The sequence below is a fragment of the Lathyrus oleraceus genome, chromosome 6, assembly GCF_024323335.1.
Source record: "Lathyrus oleraceus cultivar Zhongwan6 chromosome 6, CAAS_Psat_ZW6_1.0, whole genome shotgun sequence".
Classification (NCBI taxonomy): Eukaryota; Viridiplantae; Streptophyta; class Magnoliopsida; order Fabales; family Fabaceae; genus Lathyrus; species Lathyrus oleraceus.
The window spans coordinates 44,054,049-44,080,457 of NC_066584.1; the positions used below are offsets into that span (position 1 = coordinate 44,054,049).

Consider the following 26,409-nt stretch of genomic DNA (forward strand, 5'->3'; position numbering starts at 1 on the left):
GATCAAAGTTCGAATAATACCTTTGGTCTTTAACTCAATTTTATTTTTACGTAGTTTTGTGAAAAATATGTGATTTTAATTTGGAGGTGTGTATTTTCGATTGCGGTAATATTTGTCTTCTGAATTCATTATTGAATTCATTTAGACAAGGATGATATTGTCATAGGTTAATTTTATTTGTTATATTACATATGCTAGTTGCATAAATTCTGAGTGTCAAATGTACGTGTATTTATAATCCAAGTCATTGTCCATAAAAAATGATGTTTGCCATGTTTTTTAAAATCATTTTGTTTAAATTCTAAGTCATGTGGTTGTCTTTTGATATGCTTCTGACAAACAACTGAGAGGTACGTACAGTCTCAACATACTTTAATGCGTAGGGAAAAAATTAAATCTTCCTATATAGTTGAACAATTATATGGTGCCGATGAAGGAACGTCTCATGATCAAGAATATAAGGCTCATGAAGATGCATCCGTTGTTGCCATACATACTTTTGATGTACACCTACACGCTGAATCTGCTGGCACACCTCAGGTTTTTCTGGAGTCTCAGATGAAATGTCACTACTCCCCAATATATAAACCATGTTGCTGCTCATATGTGGGAAGCAGATGCAAAAAAATATTTATTATGCTTTCAAACATCTGTTTTATGATGATTATACTAATTGAATCGTTTGACGTTGATGTATTTATGTTTCCAGTATCGTGAGACACTCAAGTGTATAAATCATGGTAGGAAGATATCAGAGTTGTTGCATTCAGATGAACTATGGTTTCAAGAAGTATTAAAATCATATGGTCTAGAGGACTTTTGTAGGAGAGTAGAGTTATATTTTATCTTTCCATTGGTGAGATGAGTATTACTCCAAATGATGTATCGTGCATCCTCCATCTTGTGATCATAAGAATAGTGTTGGATCACTCTTCAATTTGGAGATTCGAAGCATTAGACTTAATGGTGACATAATTAGGAGTTGGTCCGAAGAATGCCCAAAAGGAGATTCTAGACACTCGAGGCTCACATGCCATTTTTCATTTCTAAAGGATAATTACGTAAACAATTTAACTATCACTGAAAATCATGTTGGTGATGACGCACACGTCACCATCATAAATAATATGCATTGAAAACATTTTTTTTTTCTTTTGGCTGACACAATCATATTTGTGGACAATCCTTAAGTCAATGTTGTCTATATTAACTACTTCATAGACTTTAAGATGATTTATGAGTATAACTAGGGGATATCTCGTTTAATTTATTTGTAGTCCATGTTGTAAAGCTAGTCAGCGGAAGACATGACAAATGATATGAAACAACAATGTATTTTAGATAATTTACATACATGTTAATTATTAATTTCTTGTACTTTTAAATTACTAATTTTAATCTAAACCATTTTTAGACCATGGATCCTCCACCATTTCCTCGTATCAGCTAATGCTAATATGTTACTAACTACACCTAGAAGTTGACACGTGCATGCTCGATTATCCAACTCAGGGGGAATCTGATGACTAAGCCCTACATACACGATCTTGACTACATTTTGGAGGATAATATTTGTTTCACACCATACGGTGAGCATCACGAGACACTTTCATCATATGATATATGATGGTACTTTAGATGGTTGACGTAAGGATCTCGACATATGTACCCATATTTACCTAAGTTAGTACTAATAGATTTTGGGTATCTATAAGGTATACTTAGGGACCATACATTGGATGCGCCTCCCACATTCTGTTATAGAGATATTTAGGAGTTATTTGCGGATTACCATGGGCATACAGTGGCAGAAGATGTACGTAATGTGTCAGCTTCTAATCAGAGTGCAATATACGATTACATTCAATAATTTTACAGAGTTTCATATCCTTATCTAACACCACTGCCATCAAGAGATCCCCAAGGTCATGCCATCGATAGATATTAGAGAAGGGATAAGCAAGAACATGTCATGTTATGAATGTCTTACCTAGATGTCGACGTATCTAAGTAGAGGAAAGTCTTAGGAAGGCAACCCTTAGTGGGATATCATATAAGTGATATTATTAGAGCATAAGACACACATAGGTATATGAGGTAGAGGAGAAACAAGAGTGTGTGATATATCCCATAGTTGTATTTTGAATTGTATTTTATGTAAATATTTTGAGTTTTAATTTATGTGACTTATGTATGATTGATGGTTTAATATATAAAATTTTGTCGTGTTAAAATTTTGGGTATTTTAAAATGTAAACTTTAAAAAATTGAAATGAGAAAGAAGAAGAGTTATGATTTATATAAAAATACAACTATTAGAAGAAGAGTTTTGATTTCCATTGTGAACACTCGACGATGACTCTCCTACCAAGCTCTTCCTTCACTCGCATCAAAGATGATGATTCTATGCCTAACAACAAATGTACCAATTTCTAATTGTGTAAAAACTTCACATCTAATCAAATTTTTCTTCTATCATGTATTTTATGTTGTATGTTACTATCTACCGTTGTCATTTTAAAAGGCTAATAAATTTGAGTCACGGTTCATATAACGAGGGGGGTCTAAAAATACCTAAGAATAATGAATCCAAAATATGTAGGTCCCAAAATTTAGAAGGACTGCAAAACCCAAATTAATAATTATTTTTTTTCAAAAAAAAAAACTTAATTTTTTAATTCTAAAATATAATATTCTTAAATTTTAAAAAAAAACATTTGTTTTCTATTAAAAAACTTTTCTCCCAAAATCACCTTAATAGATTTTAAATTTTATAAATCTCTTAAGTACATTAAACTCAACAATACTATCATTCATTAAGCTTCATAACTCATAATCAAACTTAATAATATTATCATTCATCAAATTCAATAACTCATAATCAAATTCAACAATATTATCATTCATCAAAGTATATAACTCGTAATCAAACTCAACAATATTTGTATTCATTTAACTAAAAAGTCATGTCTAAGTCATGATTATAAAATTTTTATTTCATGCAATCAATACAAGATTAAAAATAAGGAAGTTACATAATTAGTAAGAGATCTTTATAAGATGGAAAAAATACATGGAAAAGATCAATTTAACAAATACAATTGAGTCTATGTCATTAAAATCTACTAGATACAAAAATTAAAAGAGATGTCAAAAGATTAATTTATATGATACAACAACTTATAAAACAATTCATCCACAATAGTTAATTTTCCACTTCAATCTCGCGATCTAAATAATGTCACCTCAATATTATATCCATCCTTAATGTTGATGTCTTCCTCATCTTAAAAACACAATCAATCATAATTAGGTGTAGGTATAACATAACAATGACAACAATATATCATAAAAATGAACAAATAAGAAAAAAAATAAAATAAAGTATTACTACTATTCAAATTTTAAAAAATCCATGCAATCATCTTATCAATTCTTTTTTGATTTTTTTTCTCTAAAATACACTAAAATTTTCACATTTGCATGAAATTCATATTTACAATTATATAAGATAAACCTAAAATCAAATTGGTAATATCATAAAACGGTTCTAAAAACTCTAAAATTATCTCATTCCCCATTAGATGAATAATGTTTATAGCTCATATCTTTCATCTTTTAAAACTCATTTTTTTTCTATATTGCAAGACACTTTCAAACATTAAATATATGTTATTTCATTTAATAAATACGTTAAATCGTAAACCACCGTTAACACTTATCCTGCATCATCAACATATTGTTTAAACTTAAACATTCTTCCATCGAATCCTATAACATGTTTATACTCTCACTAATTTTATGGGGGACTTTCCTAGCAACTTTTAAACCCCCACATCGGATATGAAAAAAATTCACGATCACACATCAAATTGTCTTGCATTTGAAGATGAGTTTTTAAATGGTCTTGCATGTTGTCATTTTATCCAAAGTAATGGTAAATATTTTCTTATATATTCTCCATTGATAGTCAACAAAGTTGTCTCAAGATTTTGAAGGCTCTATATAGGTTAATCACAGTTTAATATAAGAAAAATAAATAGAAGCACTATTTAATCACGGTTAATCTGAAAAATATTTTATAAGGTCCTGTTTATCTATAGTTTAACTATGAAAATTTTAAAGTTTTGTGCGGTAGTCCGCTTTGCACGTCTTCAAAGACGGTCCTAACAGTCAAATAAAGTGGCTTCCAATACAAAACCGTCTTTGAGGGCGTGAAAGACGGTCTACCGCATAAGACCTCAAAATTTTCATAGTTAACTTATAATTGAATAGGATCTCAAAAAATATTTATTAGGTTAAATCGTAATTAAATAGGGACTATATTTATTTTTTTATGATTAAATTGTAACTAACCTATTTAGGACCCCAAAACTTATGACAACTCTGTTTCAACGCAATACATGTTTCATTCGAAAAAAGTTAAGAACACGACTAACTAACTTTCAATTTTCATCAAGAAAATGAATTGTTAAACAAATATAACCCTCACTAATAGACATTGTCCAAATATTCGATATTAGACAAATTTTAATCAAAATCCTTCCCATGATTTCTTTAAACTTGGTCCTTTTTTTTTCTTTCAATATCTAAAATCAAGGTATTTCTAGAGATTATTTCGGCACATGAATTGAAATATTTCACCCAAAGTCAGATTTTTTCATACTCAACAAAACTAAAGTTAAAAGAAAGATCACAAATGATTTTTCCAAATAAATCACCATGCGTGTTTTGGTTGATTCTACTAAACAACTCTCTAAACTATGAAGGTTCAACTGTAAACTTTTACAAATAAATACATGACAATTTAGATGCGAAGTTACATAATTTGATCAAATTTAAAGTTTTTTCTGATGATAAAATGGATACTATCAAAATTGTATGGAGCCCTTTCGAGTGCCACCTTTATCTTTCCAATTTTAATGAAAATATTCCAAACTCATATCTATTGAGTTCCACAAAGCATAATCCTTTCCTTTTTATTCTTCCTGAAAACAAAACAGTTAACCACTTTATCTCTAATTTGTCATCTACAGAACTGAGATACAAATCACATGAAGACAGTACATAACTTCTAGATATGCTAAAATAAATAATCTTAATTTATTTTTTTATAAAAACTCCATTCCAAAAAACAATTAAAGCTTCATGAATTTACTTAAATGAATTCTCCCTTCGTATATTTTGCATGCAACATGATATACAAAGTAACCTCAACTTACAATATAGCATACCTACGTAACACTCAAGAAGAAAACACAATATCCAAAATAGCATAGCCCTATAACTAACTGCAACTAACTCTCTAACACAGTTAGAAACAGTTATAACAAGCCTAACTAACTATAACAAACTGACTGACATGTGTCAGTCAGTCCTACGCATTACCTGCTATAGCAGGTCATCAAAAGGAATCTATATATACATTCCAATGCAGTGTAATCATGACTATTATTCAAGAATCACAAAATGGTTACACCCTATATGCCAGGTGATCCGCTATCGCACAGGGGTTAAAAACGAGTTTAAAAGTGTAGTAAAACGGAAACGACACTCGAATATCGTATCACAAGGACTCTTGAATGTTATAATCAAACGAATAGAAAGAAAGGGTTTTTAAGATTCAAAACTTAAATCGAAGATGATTAAAGGTAAAAGCAAAATTGATAAATAAGTTAATCTATTGTATCGATTTCCGACTTATCATCGATTCTTATAATTTCAATTCCCTAATGGATTCAATCTCATTCGATTACAATATCCACTGACAAGCGCAAATTGGTATTATATGATGTATGTTCCTAATTTCCGAATTAAGCAAACGGATTTAAGCAGACGTGAATTAAGCAAACGCGACTTAATCAAACACGATAACGAAAAAGTTACGCTAACGTGATTATAGTTAAGAATCATACAAACAATCAAATTTAATCAACTCTATCCTATAAGAAACAATCGAATTAAGCAAACGAAAGTAATCGAATTAAGCAAACGAGTTTATAGGAAGAATTGAAAAGAAATTGAAATTAAATTGAAATTAATAAAAACCTCAAAGTGGAATTCGATACAACATATCAACTCTTTGGGAATTAGCTCTCCATGAAATCTTCTAAACAATATTGTATCATCAAAATTCAGAATTAGGATTTCTATAGTAGTGAAAGACCTAATATAATAAAAGGTAAATTCGGGCCCATATTAGAATCCGACCAGAAAATAACAAAAACTAGCCCAAACTAACTATTTTAATTAAGTCTGGAACTTCAACGAATTATTCGACCCTCCTTCACTTAGAATCAACTTTTGACTTCATCATGAAACTTTTAGCTTATCCTCTCAGCTTTCCAACACATATTAGAACTCATTAATCCGATCCTCGTAGCTCAAGTTATGATCTGCATAGTAACATGGTATGAAATAACTATTTATGCTGAAAATAAAGTACGAAAATAAAATAAAAGTAAAAATAAACTTAAATGTAAAAACACACTAAAATAGTAAAAATAATAGAATAAAATATAGAAATGTCTAAGGAAAATTATAGAAGAATATACATCAAAATGCACTGATCAAATTCCCCCACACTTGAACTTTTGCACTCCGAGCAAAATTACAATTTCAAAACAAAAGGAAAGAAAACAGAGCATGCACTTCCAAAAGCTTTCAAGATATAAGATACAAACAAAATTCTAAGTCTAAGTTTCTAGAATATGGTGTTAGTAAGCAACTTTTTGTAACATTCAAAGCAGATAGGAAAATAGATTACCAAAGAGTACATCAACAACAGTAAGATCCTCACAAGATAAAATTCACTCAACTCTAAGTGTTTAGATTAACTGTTTACACTCAAAGCACAACATGAAAGTTAGTACTACCATAAACTTGAAAACAATCTAACATCCACAATTGAAATACATACACACTATAACACCCCAAATTTTGCCCTAAGATTAGTCGAACCATCTCGCGTTCTGTTGCATTTTTACATTTAACTAATTACTAACAAGTTCTTGTAGTTGGTTGATTTTTGCAGGAAATATAACTTTATTTCATAGTTTTATTTTAATTCTATTTCCAACATTAAACAAACAGCATATGCAGTGGTTTTCATTTTGTTTTGCATAATCATAATAATAATTTTCCACAAAAATAAGGAATTTTTATTAATTCTTTACAAAAAAATAATAATACATAAAATTACAAAAATAATAAGTACATTTTCTACAAAAGGAATCATAAAATTCTTAAGTTACTATACTGTTCGATGTCTATTCGCTCCGATTCTCCGACTTTTCCAACATATCTTCAAATCTGCAAAATGAGCAAAACAAGGAAATTGAAGCGGTTAATTTGACACCCTCAGAGATATCATCATCGGATGTCCCGTTCGCGACCTCGGCCAGAACAGGGCAGATGTTTGTTCTTATCGAAAGGCACCGAAAGAGGAAGAGGAAAACTGCATTTTGAGATTGCTTGGCCAAAAAGAGATTATACAAAAAAGAGCTTATTTGAAAAGCCGGTTTGAGAGGAAAACTGCATTTTGAGATTGCTTGGCCAAAAAGAGATTATACAAAAAAGAGCTTATTTGAAAAGCCGGTTTGAGAAGTGATTTTTCTCAGGAGGACGGTTTGCCCCAAATGGGACCTTAACAATCTCAGGAGGACGGTTTGCCTCCAAATTATAACAAAGTCGTTCAGTCAAAAACTCATTAATAATCTGTTCCGAAAATACCTCAACAAATCTAGCAACAACTTCAGCGGAAATCATGAAAAATCAAAGCCCACAGTGGATTCGAGGGGATATAAATATTAGGAGGGATCCGAAATCCGGGGAGAAGGAGGGGAAGCCAGAACCGAAGCCTCGTCGTAACGGATCAACGTCGGGAACTTGTGGCGGCTGTGGATCCTTCTGATTGCCACTACCACCGGGACCCATTACCGTCATCGAGCAACGCCTCAGTCGCAAAACATCATCGGCTAACGAACCTCAACAAACGCCGTCAATAACAAACGCGTACAAGTAGGATTTTATCACCGTAAATCGTTTTGCTCTGATGTGTGCATGTTTAAGAAGAAGATGTGTAGGATAGAAGAAGGAAACATGGAGCATGCAACAATGGTCGCCGCCGGTATAAGGAGAGAAAGAGAAAGGATTGACAAACCCTAGCAGCAAGCACAAAGCCAAATGACTTTTCTCTTTTCACGTTTATCTTGTCTGTTGGGTTTTGGTAAATTGGTATTAGTAATTGTTTTAAATAAAAAGTTTTCTAATAACTTCTAATTAAGTAAGTTTTCTAATAACTTCTAATTATTAACATAGTAAATTGAAAAGTTTTCTAATAACTTCTAATTAATAAAATTTGTAATGTTAATAATTGCTATTAAGTAAGATTTTTTTATATATAACTTTTACGTACCAAATTTCCTTTGTTAAAAAAAGCTAGGTACATAATTTATAATCAAGCTTGTTTTTGTTATTTAGATTAATTTGTTTTTATTCATAGTCTATAATTAATTTGTTTTAAAAGATAGGTACATAATTTATAATTTGTATTTATCATTCTCCACCGTTTAAAAAAGGATAATAATAGCACACTTTTTTTAATATTTAGATTAATTTGTTTTATTTATTTACCACAAAAGTTAAAAATAAGTTCTTTTCTTAATAAAAAAAAAACCTTTCAAATTAAAACAATTTTTTATAGAAAAAAGGCATTAGTTTTAAAATAACCCTTCCTTATCAAAAATAAAAAAATATATAATAACTTTTCTTTTCAACAAAGAAAAATCTCAAAAATTCAGTTTTGACTTAGTCGTTTCATTTTCGTTTAACCCCCGTTAATTTGTTTGTTTCAGTTTATCATTACTATTTCATTTGTTCGTTTTTGTTCCATGGATGTAATTTATGCGAGGCCATGGTCGCGGTTTATTTTATTTCACATTTTTGGGGATTTGTAATTTACGCGAGTGGTCGCGATGCTTTCCTTTACTGTTTGCTTTATTTTCATATTTTTTATGCCTGCCATGTAATAATTTTGTTGCTTGCATGTTTTTACCGTCTTGCCCTCCGAAGGAATTAGGTTTAGCAGTGTGACCGCCGAGTCAATAACCCTAAATGTTGACCCTTTTCAAACCCTTGACCGTTTCCAAAACCTCAATAGCCTAGGCGTCCCGCCGTGGACGAAAACGCCCTTTACCCTAGCATTAGGTCAAAGAGTCGTCGTACTCTGCCTTAGGGTTTCCCGCCGTGGAATCCCTAATTTTAGCCCTAATTTCAATTCAACGCCTCAACGTAGAAATAGGAGTTTCAACGCTCCACGTAAGCGTTTCCTTAAGAAATGCTTATGCCCCATCGAAACCTTGACCACAGTCAAGAAGTTTCTAGCCTCCATTTCGAGGGGAACTACAATTACTCTGATTCCATTCCCGTCAGGATATGTAGGCACAAGATGCGACGTCTTGCCGAGTAAACTTAGGACTAACCCTTAGGTCTCTTTTAGGTCACTTTATCCTTTAGCTCAATACATATTCCAAACAGATAATAAGAATAAAAAGACATACAATAAACAAAAGGTTCCTGTAGAGTACTACAGAAGTTTAGGGTGCTAGTACCTTCCCTAAGCTTAAACAACCCCTTACCTAGGTATCTCCCCGCCTTGTGCTTACGATGCAAGAATAGGTTTTTCCTCTTTTGACCTTTTCCTTCGGATAAATCAAAGAGCGGTTGTGAATTAAGAATTGTGATTCAAGCTAATTAATAGTTTGATATCCTATTTCCACCGCAACAGAAAATGGCGACTCCACTGGGGACCAACATAATTAAGGGTTGCCCCTATTTTGTGTATTGTATGATATTTTATACTATTAATTATCTGTATATATTATTGTGTATTATGGGGGGTATCTTTGTTGTGAGATAAGTCCTACACCCGGATTTGAGTGAACTTATTATAGGAGGTGATAGATTCAACGAAGCTTATAGGGAGTTGAATCCCGACCAAGCCGACTTGAGAATCACCGCTCAGTTGAGGCCCTTTTGAAAGGTAGTTCTGTTGAACGAGTAATCGTGAAGACACTTACTATCTTCGATGGGAGCCTATGACACTGGGGACCGTAGTTACCTTAACACCACTTTGGCCTTATATAGGACGTAGTACGGGGACTATGAGGGAGTAATCCCAAAATAGTTGCTACGCGATACCACACTCAAAAGAGGTTCTCTTGAGAATATTATTAACCACCGAGTCAATTGGGAAATTGATAATATCCGAAAGATGGACTGATGACTTTGGGCACCGATTTAGAACCCTTGTTCCGCAGGTACAATTAACCCTATAGTACATACCTCTGTGGGATGGGTAGACCTTGACTTCCGCTCATATACCTTTAACCTAGGACTTTGTGTGTTTATGTGCATTACATCCATAAAACATCGCATTGCATTACATCTCATGGAATTCAAACTTTATTTATGAACATCGCAGGCTACCATGGATTACAATAAGAGAAACACCTTGAAATACTCTTTTAAGAATTTTAAGTTGGATGACCTAAGGAAGCTAGGAGCTTTGGTTGAAGATCAAGAGGGGTTCAAGGACAAGTACGGAAGGCTATTATCCTTATTGAGAATCCAAGTGAAGGATGGACTTCTTTCTACGTTACTACAGTTCTATGATCCGGATTACCATTGTTTCACGTTCCCAGATTATCAGCTATTACCTACCTTAGAAGAGTACTCTCAGTTGGTGGGGTTACCTATTGTGGATAAGTCTCCATTCCCTTTCTTAGAGAAGGACCCTAAAGAGGAAGACATTGCTAAAGCCATATGCTTAAAGGTGTCCGACATCAAAGGCAACATGATCACCAAAGGCGGAACTGTAGGGTTACCTACGCATTTCTTAATCAAGAAAGCCCAATATTATGCCGATCATTTAAGCATGCCTACCTTTGAGACAATCCTTGCTTTGCTTATTTATGGAATGCTACTCTTCCCAAGTTTTGAAGGATTCGTTGACATTAACGCCATCAAAATATTCATGAAGAACAATCCAGTACCAACGTTATTGGGTAACACTTATCATTCCATACATCTCCGGAATTTTCATGGTGGAGGAATGATCACCTGTTGCGTGCCTTTATTATACAAGTGGTTTATTTCGCACTTGCCCAAGTCTTTTTTGAGTCTTGATAAGGGATTTTGGTCACCAAGGGTCATGGCGCTGACACACTCGGACATCGTTTGGTATAATCGTGTGTATGATGGAATACTAATTATTGACAACTGTGGAGACTTTGCCAACGTACCTTTACTTGGTTTTAGTGGAGGAATCAGCTACAATCCAGTCCTAGCTCGCCGACAGTTAGGGTATCCCTTGAAAGAACCGCCTAAAAGTGTTCATGTGGAGAAAATCTTCTTTAAGGGTGACAAAGAACTTCAAGATCAGATTGTATCCCCTTGGCGTCATTTGCACAAGAAGGGCAAAGAAAGTTTGGGAAAGCCGAATTGTGTGTCCATGGAACCTTATCTTCGTTGGGTCCGGGAAAGAGCCATCAAGCTGAAGATGCCTTATCCTCGCCAAGATCCTTTACCTCCGAGAAGAGAACCTGTTTTAGTATTCATGTCCGAAGCTGAAAAGTTGGAAATTCGCTTTGAAGAGAGCACAACATGAGGCAGAAACGTGGAAAAATAAATATCAGGTTATCGTCAGTGAGAATGAAGAGCTACAAAAGCAGCTGCAGGCGAAGAATGAAGAAGTGCTTTCCTACAAAAAGAGAAGAATCTACGAGGATTTATTTTCCTCCGACTCTCCGCCTACTCGTTGAAGTCGTGGACTACGCTTCCTTAGGGCTTTCGTAGCTTTTATTTAGCTTTTTTTTTTCTTGTTAAGATTTTTTAAGAATATTTATTTGTAATCCATTTTCAAATTAATAAATAAAGATCCCAGTGGTATTCCGCGATGTTCGTAAAGGCTTGAATTCCATGAAATCTTTCATTCGCATGTTGCATCACATTTTGCATTTCATGTGTCTCCCGGTTGTCTCATACTCGGTTCTCTCGCGTACAGTTTTGTCACCCTGAATCGATACAACACTAGAGCTCAAGCTCGAAGAAGGATGGAAGAGCACGCTCAAGAGATGGATCGCGTTAACAACGAGCTAGCAGACCTTCGAGGGAATGTAGGAACAATTATGGAACTACTTCAGGTTATCAATGCAAAGATGGATACTCAGCCTACTGTGGTTTCTGAGATCAACACTACCGCTGCCGTAGATCCTCCGGTTGTTTCAGTTGAGAACCCGTTTCCTTATGGTCTTTCGCAGAGTTTCATACATCCGCCTGTTGTTACGTCAGTTCAACAAACTATGTCGGTTGCACAAAGTGGTCAACAAGCCATGCCGGTTATACAAAACGTTCAACAGACTGTGCCTTTGGTTCCCGAGCCTCCAAAGGTGGTCCCTACCTTCACACAAGCTAATGTCCATACTCGGGTGCAACCTTATCTTAATGAGCCTGTTTATGAAATTCTGGATGATAATGATGAAGGTTACCAGCCGCGTGATAGGCTTCGCGAGGAGGTTGTTACCATTGATAAAAGATTAAGAAAGATGGAAGGAGACCAGATCTTTGGTGCTGCTGCTAGAGTATTCTGTTTGGTTTCCGGTTTAGTTATTCCGCCAAAGTTCAAGACTCCGAACTTTGACTGCTATGAAGGGACTACATGTCCGAAAAGCCATTTGATAATGTACTACCGTAGGATGGCTGCCCATGTGGAAAATGACAAGTTGATGATCCACTGTTTTCAAGACAGTCTGAAAGGTGCCTCGTCGAAGTGGTATTTAACATTGGACCAATCTCGCATCAAGTCTTTTCAAGATTTGTCTGACGCTTTCATTAAGCACTATAAGTACAACATGGACTTGGCTCCTGACAGGAGACAACTTTTGAGTATGACGCAGAAAAATTCTGAAACCTTTAAGGAATACGCCCAGCGATGGAGGGAAATTGCTTCCCAGGTTGAACCTCCATTGACTGATAAAGAATTAGCTGACTGGTTTGTTGACACCGTTCGTCCTGAGTTCTATGAAAGGATGGTGGGTAGTGTAACCACGAATTTCACTGATATTGTTGCTGTTGGAGTAAAGGTTGAATTAGCTATGAAGAGTGGAAAGATGTCCAGTGGGTCTAGCAGTACAAGTTCGAAGGACCAAGCTAAGAAGACTTCCGTCAATCCTCAGAGAAAGAAGGAAGGAGAGACTCATGCTGTGTCTTCAGATAGGAGAAGGAATAGGCAGTATCAATATCCGCCACATTATGCCCAACCACAGGGATACCCGGTTCAGTATGCATCACCGCCATACGTGGCTGCTGTTGCACCATCTTTTAACCAACAAGCTCCACAAGCGCCCGTTTATCAGCCCATGCAACAGGTTCCTGGTTATCCGCCTCCGGTTTATCCTCCTCCGAATTATCAACAAGCATCCAACGCTCAGGCGAGTCAACAACCGAGGAACCAGGCGCCTCGCCAGAATGCTCCAAGGAGACTATACAAGACTTGTCCACCGATTCCGATGACGTTCACCGAGTTGTATCCTTACTTAGTGCAACGCGGTTTGGTCACTACTCGAGCTTTGGGACCGCCTCCGAATCCTTTGCCAGCCAACTACAACGCCGCCGCTCATTGTTTATTTCATGAGGGTGCGCCAGGTCACGACTTGGAGAACTGTTATGCTTTGAAAAACCTTGTGAGGGATCTGATGGAAAAGAAGATTCTGTCATTCAACGATCCGCCGCCCAATGTCAAAAGTAACCATTTGCCTGACCATGGGGCTGTTAATGCCATTGATGCTTCGTCTGAAGAGAATTCTATCCTCGATGTAGCTCAGATTAAGACTCCGCTCAAGGAATTCCATTCAAAGCTGTTTAAAGCAGGCCTAGTATCTATTTCCCATATCGGTTGTACGAGTTGTAAGGGATGTGATAAGGGTTGTGTTATGGTTCGGAAAGACGTTCAGAGATTGATTGATGATGGTTTTTTGCAAGTAGTTAACCAGGCGAAAGAAGTAGCCGCAATTGAGCCTACCTTTAACTTTCCAGAATCAAGGGGTAGGATACCAGTGTTTAATCTGCCAGCACCAAATTCTGTCATGCCAGTGTTCAGTATACCGACTCCTGTTACTCCAACAGTGGACCAGCCTAAACCGTTGATTATCCAAAAACCGAGTCCATTTCCATTCAGTGATCCCAAAGCAGTACCTTGGAAGTATGGTGTAACCGCGATTGACAAAGAATCTGGGAAGGTCATTCCAAGAGAAGAAGTGAAGGTTGATGGTGAAAGTGTGACTAACATAGATAGGGCAAGCAGGATGACTCGCAGTGGTCGCGTGTACACTCCCCGTTTTGATGAGGCTCCACCTAGAGAGACAACTACTAACACTGTTGGGCCTGCCAGAGATAAAAATAAAGAGGTTGTTACTAATGATGCAGATGCTGAATTCTTAAGGATCATCAGGAAGAGTGATTACAAAGTCGTTGATCAGCTTCATCAGACCCCTTCGAAGATCTCTATCCTGTCTCTGTTATTGAATTCACCCGCTCATAGGGCTGCTTTGCAGAAAGTATTGACGCAAAGTCATGTCGCTCAAGATATTACTACCGGTCAGTTTGATAGTGTGATCGCCAATATTACCGCATGTAATACTCTTAGCTTCAGCAATGAAGAGCTACCGAAAGAGGGCCCGAATCACAACCGTGCTTTGCACATATCAGCGAAGTGTCAAGAGGATAATTTAGCCAGGGTGCTTGTGGATACCGGTACATCTTTGAACGTCCTACCCAAGAGATATCTTAGTAAGTTGGCTTACAAAGAAACTATGGTGAAGCCTACTTCTTTGATTGTCAAGGCGTTTGATGGTTCTCGTAGAGCTTTGATTGGAGAAGTGGAACTTCCAATTCTGATTGGTCCGCATGTTTTCAATATCACTTTCCAAGTCATGGATATCAATCCCAATTACAGTTGTCTACTTGGAAGACCTTGGATCCATGCTGCTGGGGCTGTGACTTCTACCTTGCACCAAAAGATGAAGTTTGTAGTTGATGATAAGCTGGTGATTATTCACGGTGAGGAGGATTTAATGGTAAGTAATTTATCTTCGTTCCGTTATATTGAGGTCGATGAAGACGCGTTGGAAACTTCTTTCCAAGCACTTGAGATCGCCAATGCTGTGTTAGTGGAGGTCGAAGAGACTGTGGAAGGCCAGAGTAATCCATCTTTTTCATCCTTAAAGAGTACCAGATCAACAATTGACAGGGGCATTCCTGAAGGTTGGGGAGAGATAATCAACGTCAAGACCAAAACTGATCGCCACGGGTTGGGTTACAGACCAACTCATGATAAAGCTTCTACAAATGTCGAAGGGCGTCCGAAGATTTACCAAGAAGTGTTTATCAGTGGAGGTTTTCAAGTTAATGCCGTCAGCGATGGTAATGAAGATGACGATTTAAGCAACCTGGTGTTCAAGAGTAGTGCAACATTGAGCAACTGGGAGGCTATAGAGATTCCTGTTATTTTTCCAGTGTCAAAGTAATTTAATTTTTCATTTGTGTTTTCAAATCCATTAGCTCTGCCCCATGCTATTGGATCGCGTTGTAGGGCCACCTTTCATTTCAAACAATTATTAATAAATGCATTTTGTTCTGTTCCAAGTTGTTCCACTGGTTTTTTGTTTTTTTTGTTTTTTTTTTTTGTTTTTGTTTTTTTTTTCTCACCTTTAAAAATGAAATTGGCAATCTTTTCAAAAACAAACTAAAATACATTTTCACTTCTCTCATTTTCATTAAACATTTAATAAAATAAGCCTTTCAACATGCAGTGACATTACAAACCTTGTTGAATCCAATGACGATATTGTCTCTCCTGATTGGGATTCACCCATTTATCAAGCTGAAGATGAGGGTGAGGAAGATTCTGAAGTACCCACTGAACTGACAAAGTTGGTCGAGTACGAGTACACGGAACTTCAACCAGATAAGGAGCAGGTAGATTTGGTTAATCTTGGCACAGACGAGGACAAGAAAGAGGTCAAGGTTGGTACAATGCTTGGGGCTGAGATCAAGCAGGGGTTGATAAAGCTTTTGAAGGAATACGTTGATGTGTTTGCATGGTCGTATCAAGATATGCCAGGTTTAGACACAGATATTGTAGTTCACAAACTACCGCTTAAGCCAGAATGTCCTCATGTCAAACAGAAACTTCGAAGAACGAGACCTGACATGGCTTTGAAGATTCGAGATGAGGTTAAGAAACAGTTGGATGCGGGTTTCCTTGTAGTTGCAAAGTATCCTGATTAGGTTGCCAACATTGTTCCAGTGCCCAAAAAGGACGGTAAGGTCAGAATGTGCGTAGACTACAGGGATCTGAACAAAGCTAGTCCAAAAGACGATTTCCCATTGCCTCATATTGATACCCTTGTCGACAATACAGCTAGTTTTGCGGTTTTCTCATTTATGGATGGTTTCTCCGGTTATAATCAGATCAAGATGGATCCAGCCGACCGAGAAAAGACTACATTTATTACCCCTTGGGGGACCTTCTGCTACAAAGTTATGCCTTTCGGTTTGAAGAACGCAGGGGCAACCTATCAGCGGGCCATGACTGCCCTCTTCCATGACATGATGCACAAAGAAATTGAAGTTTATGTGGATGATATGATCGCCAAATCTCGAAACGAAAAGGACCATTTGGATCATTTGATAAAGTTATTTGAACGACTCAGAAAGTACCAGTTGAAGCTGAATCCCGCTAAGTGTACCTTTGGTATTCGATCTGGAAAACTACTTGGTTTTATTGTCAGTCAGCGAGGAATTGAAGTAGACCCTGATAAAGTCCGAGCCATTCGAGACATGCCAGCTCCGCAGACTGAAACACAAGTCAGATGTTTTCTGGGGCGTTTAAACTATATTTCCAGGTTTATCTCTAATTTGACTGCTACTTGTGAACCGATCTTCAAGTTGCTATGCAAAGGCCAGACTATTGATTGGAATCCTGACTGTCAGCGGGCGTTTGAAAAGATCAAGGATTACTTGCAAGAGCCTCCTATCTTAATCCCTCATATTCCTGGAAGACCATTGTTCATGTACCTTACCGTTCTTGAGAAGTCTATGGGTTGCGTACTTGGGCAACATGATGAGACTGGAAGGAAGGAACATGCCATATACTATCTAAGTAAGAAGTTCACTGATTGTGAAAACAGATATTCACTCTTGGAGAAGACTTGTTGTGCGCTAGCATGGGCTGCTAGACGTCTCCGGCAGTACATGATTTGTCATACCACATTATTGATTTCGAAGATGGATCCAATAAATTACATTTTCGAAAAGCCGGCTCAGACGGGGAGGCTTGCCCGTTGGCACATGTTGCTATCGGAATATGACATCCAGTACGTACCGCAGAAAGCTATCAAAGGAAGTATTTTATCAGATTATCTGGCAGATCAGCCCGTAGAAGATTATGAGCCTCTCAAGATCGACTTTCCTGATGAAGACATCCTATTGATAAAGAGAGATTATGAAGAGCCAGGTCCTGAGGAAGGTCCGGAACCGGGTCTCTGGTGGAGGATGATGTTTGATGGTTCTTCAAATTACAGTAGGCATGGTATAGGCGCAGTTCTGATGAATCCGAAAGGTGGGTTCACCCCTTTTACAGCAAGGTTAGACTTTGAATGTACAAACAATGTCGCAGAGTATGAAGCATGCATTCTTGGCCTTGAAGCAGCTATCGACCTCCGAATCAAACTTCTCAAGGTAAGTGGAGATTCAGCCTTGGTTATTTATCAAGTAAAGGGTAAATGGGAGACGAAGCACGAGAATTTAATCCCTTATAGAGCCTACATCATCGAGTTGATTAAGTATTTTGACGAGATCAAGTTCGAACATGTTCCGAGATCTGAGAATCATGTGGCTGATGCTTTAGCCATGTTAGCATCCATGTGGAAGGTCAAATTGGTCAATGAAGCACCTCTCATTCGAATTGAACGCAGGACCGAGCCCGCGTACTGTCAGGTGGTCGAAGAAAATGAGGTGGATGAAAAGCCCTGGTTTCATGATATTAAGAATTATGTGCTCAAACAGGAGTATCCCGAGGGTGCTTCCTGTCTTGACAAGAAGACATTGAGAAGACTGGCATCCCGTTTCTTCATCAGCAATGGTGTGTTATACAAAAGAAGTTACGACATGGTTTTGCTCAGATGTGTTGACAAGCATGAAGCAGACATGTTACTTCAGGAGATTCATGAGGGAACCTTCGGGACTCATGCCAATGGTTATGCGATGTCTAAAAAGATGTTAAGAGCTGGATATTACTGGTTAACGATGGAGTCTGACTGTATCCAATACGCCCGGAAGTGTCCCAAGTGCCAAATCTACGCTGACAAAATGCATGTTCCTCCTGCACCGTTGAACGTTCTAACTTCACCGTGGCCTTTCTCCATGTGGGGCATTGACATGATTGGGGCAATTGAGCCAAAAGCTTCCAATGGTCACCGGTTCATCCTAGTTGCTATTGACTATTTCACCAAGTGGGTAGAAGCTGCTTCCTACGCCAATGTGACCAAACAGGTGGTTGTCCGCTTCATCAGGAAAGAAATTATTTGTCGTTATGGAGTTCCAAGTCGGATCATAACTGACAATGGTACCAATTTGAACAATAAGACTATGAAGGAGTTGTGTGATACCTTCAAGATTGCACATCATAATTCTTCTCCATACCGTCCTAAGATGAATGAAGCTGTTGAAGCTGAGAACAAGAACATCAAAAAGATCCTACAAAAGATGGTTAAGACTTACAAGGATTGGCATGAGATGTTACCATTCGCTTTGTATGGATACAGAACTACTGTTCGAACTTCAACAGGGGTAACACCTTTCTCACTAGTATATGGAATGGATGTCGTCCTCCCCATTGAAGTTGAGCTACCTTCCTTAAGGGTATTGAGGGAAGCCAAGCTAGATGAAGCCGAGTGGGTTCAAGACAGGTTCGACCAGCTAAACCTCATCGACGAGAAGCGTTTGACGGCTATGTGCCATGGTCAGCTATACCAGAAACGGATGAAGAGAGCCTTCGACAAGAAAGTCTGAATCTGTGAGTTTCAACAAGGAGAACTTGTACTCAAGAAGATCTTGCCAGTTCACAAGGACATGCGCGGGAAGTGGATGCCCAATTACGACGGTCCATTTGTTGTTAAGACAGTCTTCTCCGGAGGATCGCTAATTCTTACAACAATGGATGGAGAAGAGCTCGCACATCCTGTGAACTCCGATGCAGTCCAAAAATATTATGCCTAAAGAAAATAAAAAAAATACTATGGCTCGCTAAGTTGAAAACCCGAAAGGGCGACTTAGGCAAAAATGAGCGTCCCGGTGGATTGAAAACCCGAAAGGGTAGTTCAGGCAAAAGTTAGGGACATGGTATTTCACTGCATCGGACGACACCAAACATCGCAGATACATTTACAGAAGTCCACTTCAAATCCAATCACTCTCTTCATGAGCAAGGTTTTGGGTAGTCTTAGTCATTAGGGATAGTAGGTCGTTGGATTCAATGTAACCTTTCCCATATTGCCAATTTAAAATTGTAATTTTCCATGGAGCTATGCCTTTAGCAAGTTACCATTCTTCAATAAAATGGACCTTTTGCTGTTCAGTTTCCTTGTTCACATTATCTCCGTTTTATTTTGTTATGCAATTTGCTTTTGTTAGTAAAATTTGAACGTGAAAAGTGTTTTCAAAACCAAAATAATTTTCTCAGAAATACATTTGGAAACGAAATTTACTTTGACTCATGGAAATTTGTGAAGGATCTCTTCGCTCCCCGGTAAGTCTCGGTGTTGCATAAGCATTTGATCATTACCATCATATTCCCAGAGACAGTCCCCAGCGAGATTTTAAGTTGACAACACTTTTGTGATTCATTCGATAATCCCCAGTGACTCTCAAGACTGCAGAGATATCCCCGGTATCCTCCAAGTGATATCTATTCTGGAAGGCCCATCCTCAATGGGATCATCTGTTCTTCAGTAGAATTGCCTTACTTGCCTTAGGAATACTTCCCCCAGGAATGTCTGTTGAATTCTCCCCAGTGGAAGTCATGATATTCTCTCCCCAGGGAAGTTATATTTTGAAGCCAGATTCGGTTCTCCCATCAGCTCTTCTTATCCCCTGAGAGGGGTACTATTGCAGAGGTCCCCGAATATTCCCGTCGAAATGCTTATTTCATCTTAGGTCCTCCGCTCGTCGGTTTGGTCAGCATACGCATGAGCCTAAGCATGGCATACTCATTGCATGACTTTTTCATACACATTTACATACACAGTAGTATACACTTTGGCATGCGCATTAGCATGTTTGCTATTTATCGTCATCCTTTGTCGTTACCTCCGAGTAACTAGGTTAGTCCGCTCTCTCCAAGTAGATCGTCAGCCTAAGCATAAGATACTATTTATTTCCAGCTAATCGCCACAGAGTTCAACCCTCGTGGACGATGGTTATTTCAGTTATCTTTCCGTGTTAGGATAAGATAATCCCCATTTGAGGTTATTTCCCCAATGGAGTCTTTCTAGCCCAGTTCTAGATCGAACTTCGGTCCCGTCGGTCACTGAACCTACCTGGACGTGCATTTATTTTGCACTATCTTTCAAGGAAATCATTTACAATCCTTTGCAGACAAGCGACAGTTCCCAGCCGAGGAGCGTATCACCTACATCAAACCTTAAGACGTTGAGTCGCCGCACTCATTCTTGGGCCTCCCGCCGTGGACCATTTTATCCTTTAGTAAAAGAAGGAGCGGGATCATGTTCAGGGTGCCGACCTTGAAGTATGAAGAAGTCCATTTTATCCTTTAGTAAAAGAAGAATCTGAATCGTATTCCGGGCGCCGACCTTAGATATGAAGAGGTTTATTTATCAGATGAGTGACAATTCCCTCCAGCGGAGCTCATCAATCAATCAATTTTTCATCTATTATCCACAGATAAGCAACAACCTCTTCATTGGAAAGCTTATGTAGTTTGGCATATAAGTCCCTTCCAACGATAAGTGGCAGTTCTCTCTCGAGAAAGCTTATTAGGGCATTTCCTATTAAAGTCCATTTATTTTGGCATACAGCCGGTTTTACCCCGTATATTTCCTACGGATTCCTAAAAATTCCGTTTGATCCTGTCACGAGGGAGAGTTTCCAGAAGCTCGGAGGTTATGCTTTGCTCAATGCCCCAGCATCTTGTTAATCGATCCTACAGTCGTGCCGATCCTACTTTTTTACCCTAGACTATCAGCCGGTCACACCTGAACCTGTTGATCATTTACTCTCAGATATTCCCCAGCGGAGGCCGTTCCATCGGTGCCATCTCCATTGAGGATCCCGTTTTACCATTCCCTTTCTAAAAGTGACGGTTGGTCGTGCTCGCACCAGTTGACCATCATCTTTAGAATTCCCCGTGTCACGCTGTTTCCCCAGTGCGTCATATTCCCCAGTGTGGTTCGTTCATTGCGTCTGTCCCCTGTGTCGTCGTATCGTCTGTATCATTGCATTTATCATTCCATCATCCGCATCATACGCATCATAGCATGGTCAGGATTATTCTATTCCGTTTTGTCTCTAGCAGTGCATATCGCCACATCTAAGGGCAAAATTTTCGGTTATCTATATTTAAATCCCTTTCACCATGATTTCTCGAGCCTACGTCGCTCAAATCATTCGGCGAAGTTATTTAAATAGGGGCAACTGTAACACCCCAAATTTTGCCCTAAGATTAGTCGAACCATCTCGCGTTCTGTTGCATTTTTGCATTTAACTAATTACTAACAAGTTCTTGTAGTTGGTTGATTTTTGCAGGAAATATCGCGTGGTGCGCTCTTTAGCTTATGAAGGGCAAAACGGTCATTTGTTTACATCCGGCCGTCAAGTTTGAATTTTGAGTTGTAATCAGGAACTTTGGTTTGTTTGATCTGGTTGGGAGATTTTAATCGGAAATGGTGTCGGAAGCGAAGTTAGTCGGATAACCATATTGCATTGTACCGTCATTTTGTTTTAAATTAATTTTATTTAATTCTATTTTATGTTTCATTTCATTTTAAAAAAATAGATCATCTCATTTTAAGTTTTATTTCATTTTAAAATAACTAATCCCGTTTTAAGTTTTCATTTCATTTTAGATAACTTCATTTTAAAAAAAATATAACTTTATTTCATAGTTTTATTTTAATTCTATTTCCAACATTAAACAAACAGCATATGTAGTGGTTTTCATTTTGTTTTGCATAATCATAATAATAATTTTCCACAAAAATAAGGAATTTTTATTAATTCTTTACACAAAAATAATAATACATAAAATTACAAAAATAATAAGTACATTTTCTACAAAAGGAATCATAAAATTCTTAAGTTACTATATTGTCCGATGTCTATTCGCTCCGATTCTTCTACTTTTCCGACATATCTTCAAACCTGCAAAATGAGCAAAACAAGGAAATTGAAGCGGTTAATTTGACACCCTCAGAGATATCATCAAACGGATGTCCCGTTCGCGACCTCGGCCAGAACAGGGCAGATGTTTGTTCTTATCGAAAGGCACCGAAAGAGGAAGAGGAAAACTGCATTTTGAGATTGCTTGGCCAAAAAGAGATTATACAAAAAAGAGCTTATTTGAAAAGCCGGTTTGAGAGGAAAACTGCATTTTGAGATTGCTTGGCCAAAAAGAGATTATACAAAAAAGAGCTTATTTGAAAAGCCGGTTTGAGAAGTGATTTTTCTCAGGAGGACGGTTTGCCCCAAATGGGACCTTAACTCCAATCATCCTATGAAAAAACACAATTCCAACAAAAAGTCCAACAAGCTGAAATAGTTCAAACAAAACCAATTCAGAAACTAGTTCAGAAAAACAGTTCAGAAAGCCAGTCCATCGAACCGGTTTAATTAACAAGTTTTCAAATCCACTGGATCCGTTCAACAATCCAAAACAATATCAGCCAGCAAATCCGAAATAAAATCAATAAACATAAAATCCGGATCCAAAAGCACAGCAACAATATAACAAAGCCGTTCAGTCAAAAACTCATTAATAATCTGTTCCGAAAATACCTCAACAAATCTAGCAACAACTTCAGCGGAAATCATGAAAAATCAAAGCCCACAGTGGATTCGAGGGGGATATAAATATTAGGAGGGATCCGAAATCCGGGGAGAAGGAGGGGAAGCCAGAACCGAAGCCTCGTCGTAACGGATCAACGTCGGGAACTTGTGGCGGCCGTGGATCCTTCTGATTGCCACTACCACCGGGACCCATTACCGTCATCGAGCAACGCCTCAGTCGCAAAACATCATCGGCTAACGAACCTCAACAAACGCCATCAATAACAAACGCGTACATGTAGGATTTTATCACCGTAAATCGTTTTGCTCTGATGTGTGCATTTCAGGTTTAAGAAGAAGATGTGTAGGATAGAAGAAGGAAACATGGAGCATGCAACAATGGCCGCCGCCGGTATAAGGAGAGAAAGAGAAAGGATTGACAAACCCTAGCAGCAAGCACAAAGCCAAATGACTTTTCTCTTTTCACGTTTATCTTGTCTGTTGGGTTTTGGTAAATTGGTATTAGTAATTGTTTTAAATAAAAAGTTTTCTAATAACTTCTAATTAAGTAAGTTTTCTAATAACTTCTAATTATTAACATAGTAAATTGAAAAGTTTTCTAATAACTTCTAATTAATAAAATTTGTAATGTTAATAATTGCTATTAAGTAAGATTTTTTTATATATAACTTTTACGTACCAAATTTCCTTTGTTAAAAAAAGCTAGGTACATAATTTATAATCAAGCTTGTTTTTGTTATTTAGATTAATTTGTTTTTATTCATAGTCTATAATTAATTTGTTTTAAAAGATAGGTACATAATTTATAATTTGTATTTATCATTCTCCACCGTTTAAAAAAGGATAATAATAGCACAGTTTTTTTTAATATTTAGATTAATTTGTTTTTATTTATTTACCACAAAAGTTAAAAATAAGTTCTTTTCTTAATAAAAAAAAAACTTTCAAATTAAAACAATTTTTTATAGAAAAAAGGCATTAGTTTTAAAATAACCCTTCCTTATCAAAAATATAAAAAAATATATAATAACTTTTCTTTTCAACAAAGAAAAATCTCAAAAATTCAGTTTTGACTTAGTCGTTTCATTTTCGTCTAACCCCCGTTAATTTGTTTGTTTCAGTTTATCATTACTATTTCATTTGTTCGTTTTTGTTCCATGGATGTAATTTATGCGAGGCCATGGTCGCGGTTTATTTTATTTCACATTTTTGGGGATTTGTAATTTACGCGAGTGGTCGCGATGCTTTCCTTTACTGTTTGCTTTATTTTCATATTTTTTATGCCTGCCATGTAATAATTTTGTTGCTTGCATGTTTTTACCGTCTTGCCCTCCGAAGGAATTAGGTTTAGCAGTGTGACCGCCGAGTCAATAACCCTAAATGTTGACCCTTTTCAAACCCTTGATCGTTTCCAAAACCTCAATAGCCTAGGCGTCCCGCCGTGGACGAAAACGCCCTTTACCCTAGCATTAGGTCAAAGAGTCGCCGTACTCTGCCTTAGGGTTTCCCGCCGTGGAATCCCTAATTTTAGCCCTAATTTCAATTCAACGCCTCAACGTAGAAATAGGAGTTTCAACGCTCCACGTAAGCGTTTCCTTAAGAAATGCTTATGCCCCATCGAAACCTTGACCACAGTCAAGAAGTTTCTAGCCTCCCTTTCGAGGGGAACTACAATTACTCTGATTCCATTCCCGTCAGGATATGTAGGCACAAGATGCGACGTCTTGCCAAGTAAACTTAGGACTAACCCTTAGGTCTCTTTTAGGTCACTTTATCCTTTAGCTCAGTACATATTCGAAACAGATAATAAGAATAAAAAGACATACAATAAACAAAAGGTTCCTGTAGAGTACTACAGAAGTTTAGGGTGCTAGTACCTTCCCTAAGCTTAAACAACCCCTTACCTAGGTATCTCCCCGCCTTGTGCTTACGATGCAAGAATAGGTTTTTCCTCTTTTGACATTTTCCTTCGGATAAATCAAAGAGCGGTTGTGAATTAAGAATTGTGATTCAAGCTAATTAATAGTTTGATATCCTATTTCCACCGCAACACACACAAATATCAAAATAACTTTTATTTGGTTGTAACGTGGCCAAGGTAGGGGTGAGATAAATCCTAAGGGGTACTAGGCTAAATTCAAAGATATAAAAGAGACTTGAAAGAAATTACGGGAGTTGAATTTACAAAAGATTTCATTCACTTCAACAACTATATAGCAATTGTTTTCTCTTCTCCTTTCTTTTTTTATTCTTTTTTTTCTTTTTCATAAGGAGTATGTTGACATCCTTCTATTTTTTTTCATTCATTTTTTTTCTTTTCTATTTTCTTTTTCTATTTTTCTTTTCTTTTTCTGCCAACTTCCGAATTATTACAAATATATTTATTCAACTCCACACAATTCCAAACAAGACTCTTTCAACCCTTTGAATAGGGTGATAACATTGTTTTTCACTTCTCGGCTTGTAATCAGTTTTAAACAAAAAAAGGATAATAGGCTCAAGGGGGTTTCAAACAAGGGATGAAATTATTTCAGGGTTGGCTTTTTGGCTAACTGGCTAAAAAAATAAACAAAAACAAGTTGGCTTTATCATATCAATGTGTATAAGTAAACAAAAAGTTTCAACAAGAGTTAATTCAAGTTCTAGAGACTAATAAACATGAGTGTAATCACACAAGAAAGATAGAGATGGATTTTTGTATGTTATCCATATAAGGCTCAAAATCTCACAAGGTTAATTGATCTATCACAAATGATATACAATTTAGAGTTTAGTCCTACCTATCATACTAAAAATGCACAGCAAATTTTTCACATTACACCACAAGACTTTAGTCAAGAGAACTAAGAAAAATGCTTATAATTGTAACTCAAAAACCAAAGGAAAAATCATGCAATTTTTTTTAAGAAAGCAAACAAAAATCAAAATAGAGAAAAATTGAAAACAAAACAAAGAAAACAAAACAAATAAATGGTTCCTTCCCCCACACTTAAAATATACATTATCCTCAATGAAAGAGCATAAATATAAAATAAGAGTGAGAGAAAGGAAAGAACACACCCGAGGAGTCAAGACGGATAAATGATTGCATAAGCATCCTTTCCCAAAGAGAGCTCTTCTACAGTCTCTTCTTCCAAAGTCGGGTTCTCATGGAGTAGCTTTGGGTAGTGTCAATTGATCTTGAAATTTTGATTAATACATTTGTCTTGTATTCCAGGATCAAAGAAGAATCTTCGATAGGTGAAAGTATCAAATGGACAAATGAAA

General features: G+C 37.0%; 3 protein-coding genes across 3 annotated transcripts; all 3 read left to right on the plus strand.

Annotated features, from left to right (window-relative positions):
• The first annotated feature begins 10,489 nt into the window (after positions 1-10,489).
• On the plus strand, positions 10,490-11,668 carry LOC127093913 (uncharacterized). Its single transcript, XM_051032804.1, has one exon. The coding sequence runs from the start codon at positions 10,490-10,492 to the stop codon at positions 11,666-11,668; it is 1,179 nt and encodes a 392-aa protein (XP_050888761.1).
• Positions 11,669-12,113: 445 nt separating this feature from the next.
• On the plus strand, positions 12,114-16,347 carry LOC127093914 (uncharacterized). The gene is made up of 2 exons (XM_051032805.1): positions 12,114-15,580; positions 15,870-16,347. Exons 1-2 carry the CDS (start codon positions 12,114-12,116, stop codon positions 16,345-16,347), a joined length of 3,945 nt encoding a protein of 1,314 aa, XP_050888762.1.
• Positions 16,348-17,346: 999 nt separating this feature from the next.
• Positions 17,347-19,131, plus strand: LOC127093916 (uncharacterized). Its single transcript, XM_051032806.1, has 2 exons — positions 17,347-18,539; positions 18,633-19,131. The coding sequence occupies exons 1-2, from the start codon at positions 17,347-17,349 to the stop codon at positions 19,129-19,131; spliced, it is 1,692 nt and encodes a 563-aa protein (XP_050888763.1).
• The last annotated feature ends 7,278 nt before the right edge of the window (positions 19,132-26,409 follow it).

What these genes read in the sequence shown, in the direction of transcription:
- LOC127093916 (XM_051032806.1), top strand. Translation starts at nt 17,347, where the DNA reads ATGGATCCAATAAATTACATTTTCGAAAAGCCGGCTCAGACGGGGAGG. An exon ending in AAAGCTTCCAATGGTCACCG is followed by an intron (nt 18,540 to 18,632) that starts GTTCATCCTAGT and finishes CCGCTTCATCAG; the next exon opens with GAAAGAAATTATTTGTCGTT.
- LOC127093913 (XM_051032804.1), top strand. Translation starts at nt 10,490, where the DNA reads ATGGATTACAATAAGAGAAACACCTTGAAATACTCTTTTAAGAATTTT.
- LOC127093914 (XM_051032805.1), top strand. Translation starts at nt 12,114, where the DNA reads ATGGAAGAGCACGCTCAAGAGATGGATCGCGTTAACAACGAGCTAGCA. An exon ending in GTTATTTTTCCAGTGTCAAA is followed by an intron (nt 15,581 to 15,869) that starts GTAATTTAATTT and finishes TTCAACATGCAG; the next exon opens with TGACATTACAAACCTTGTTG.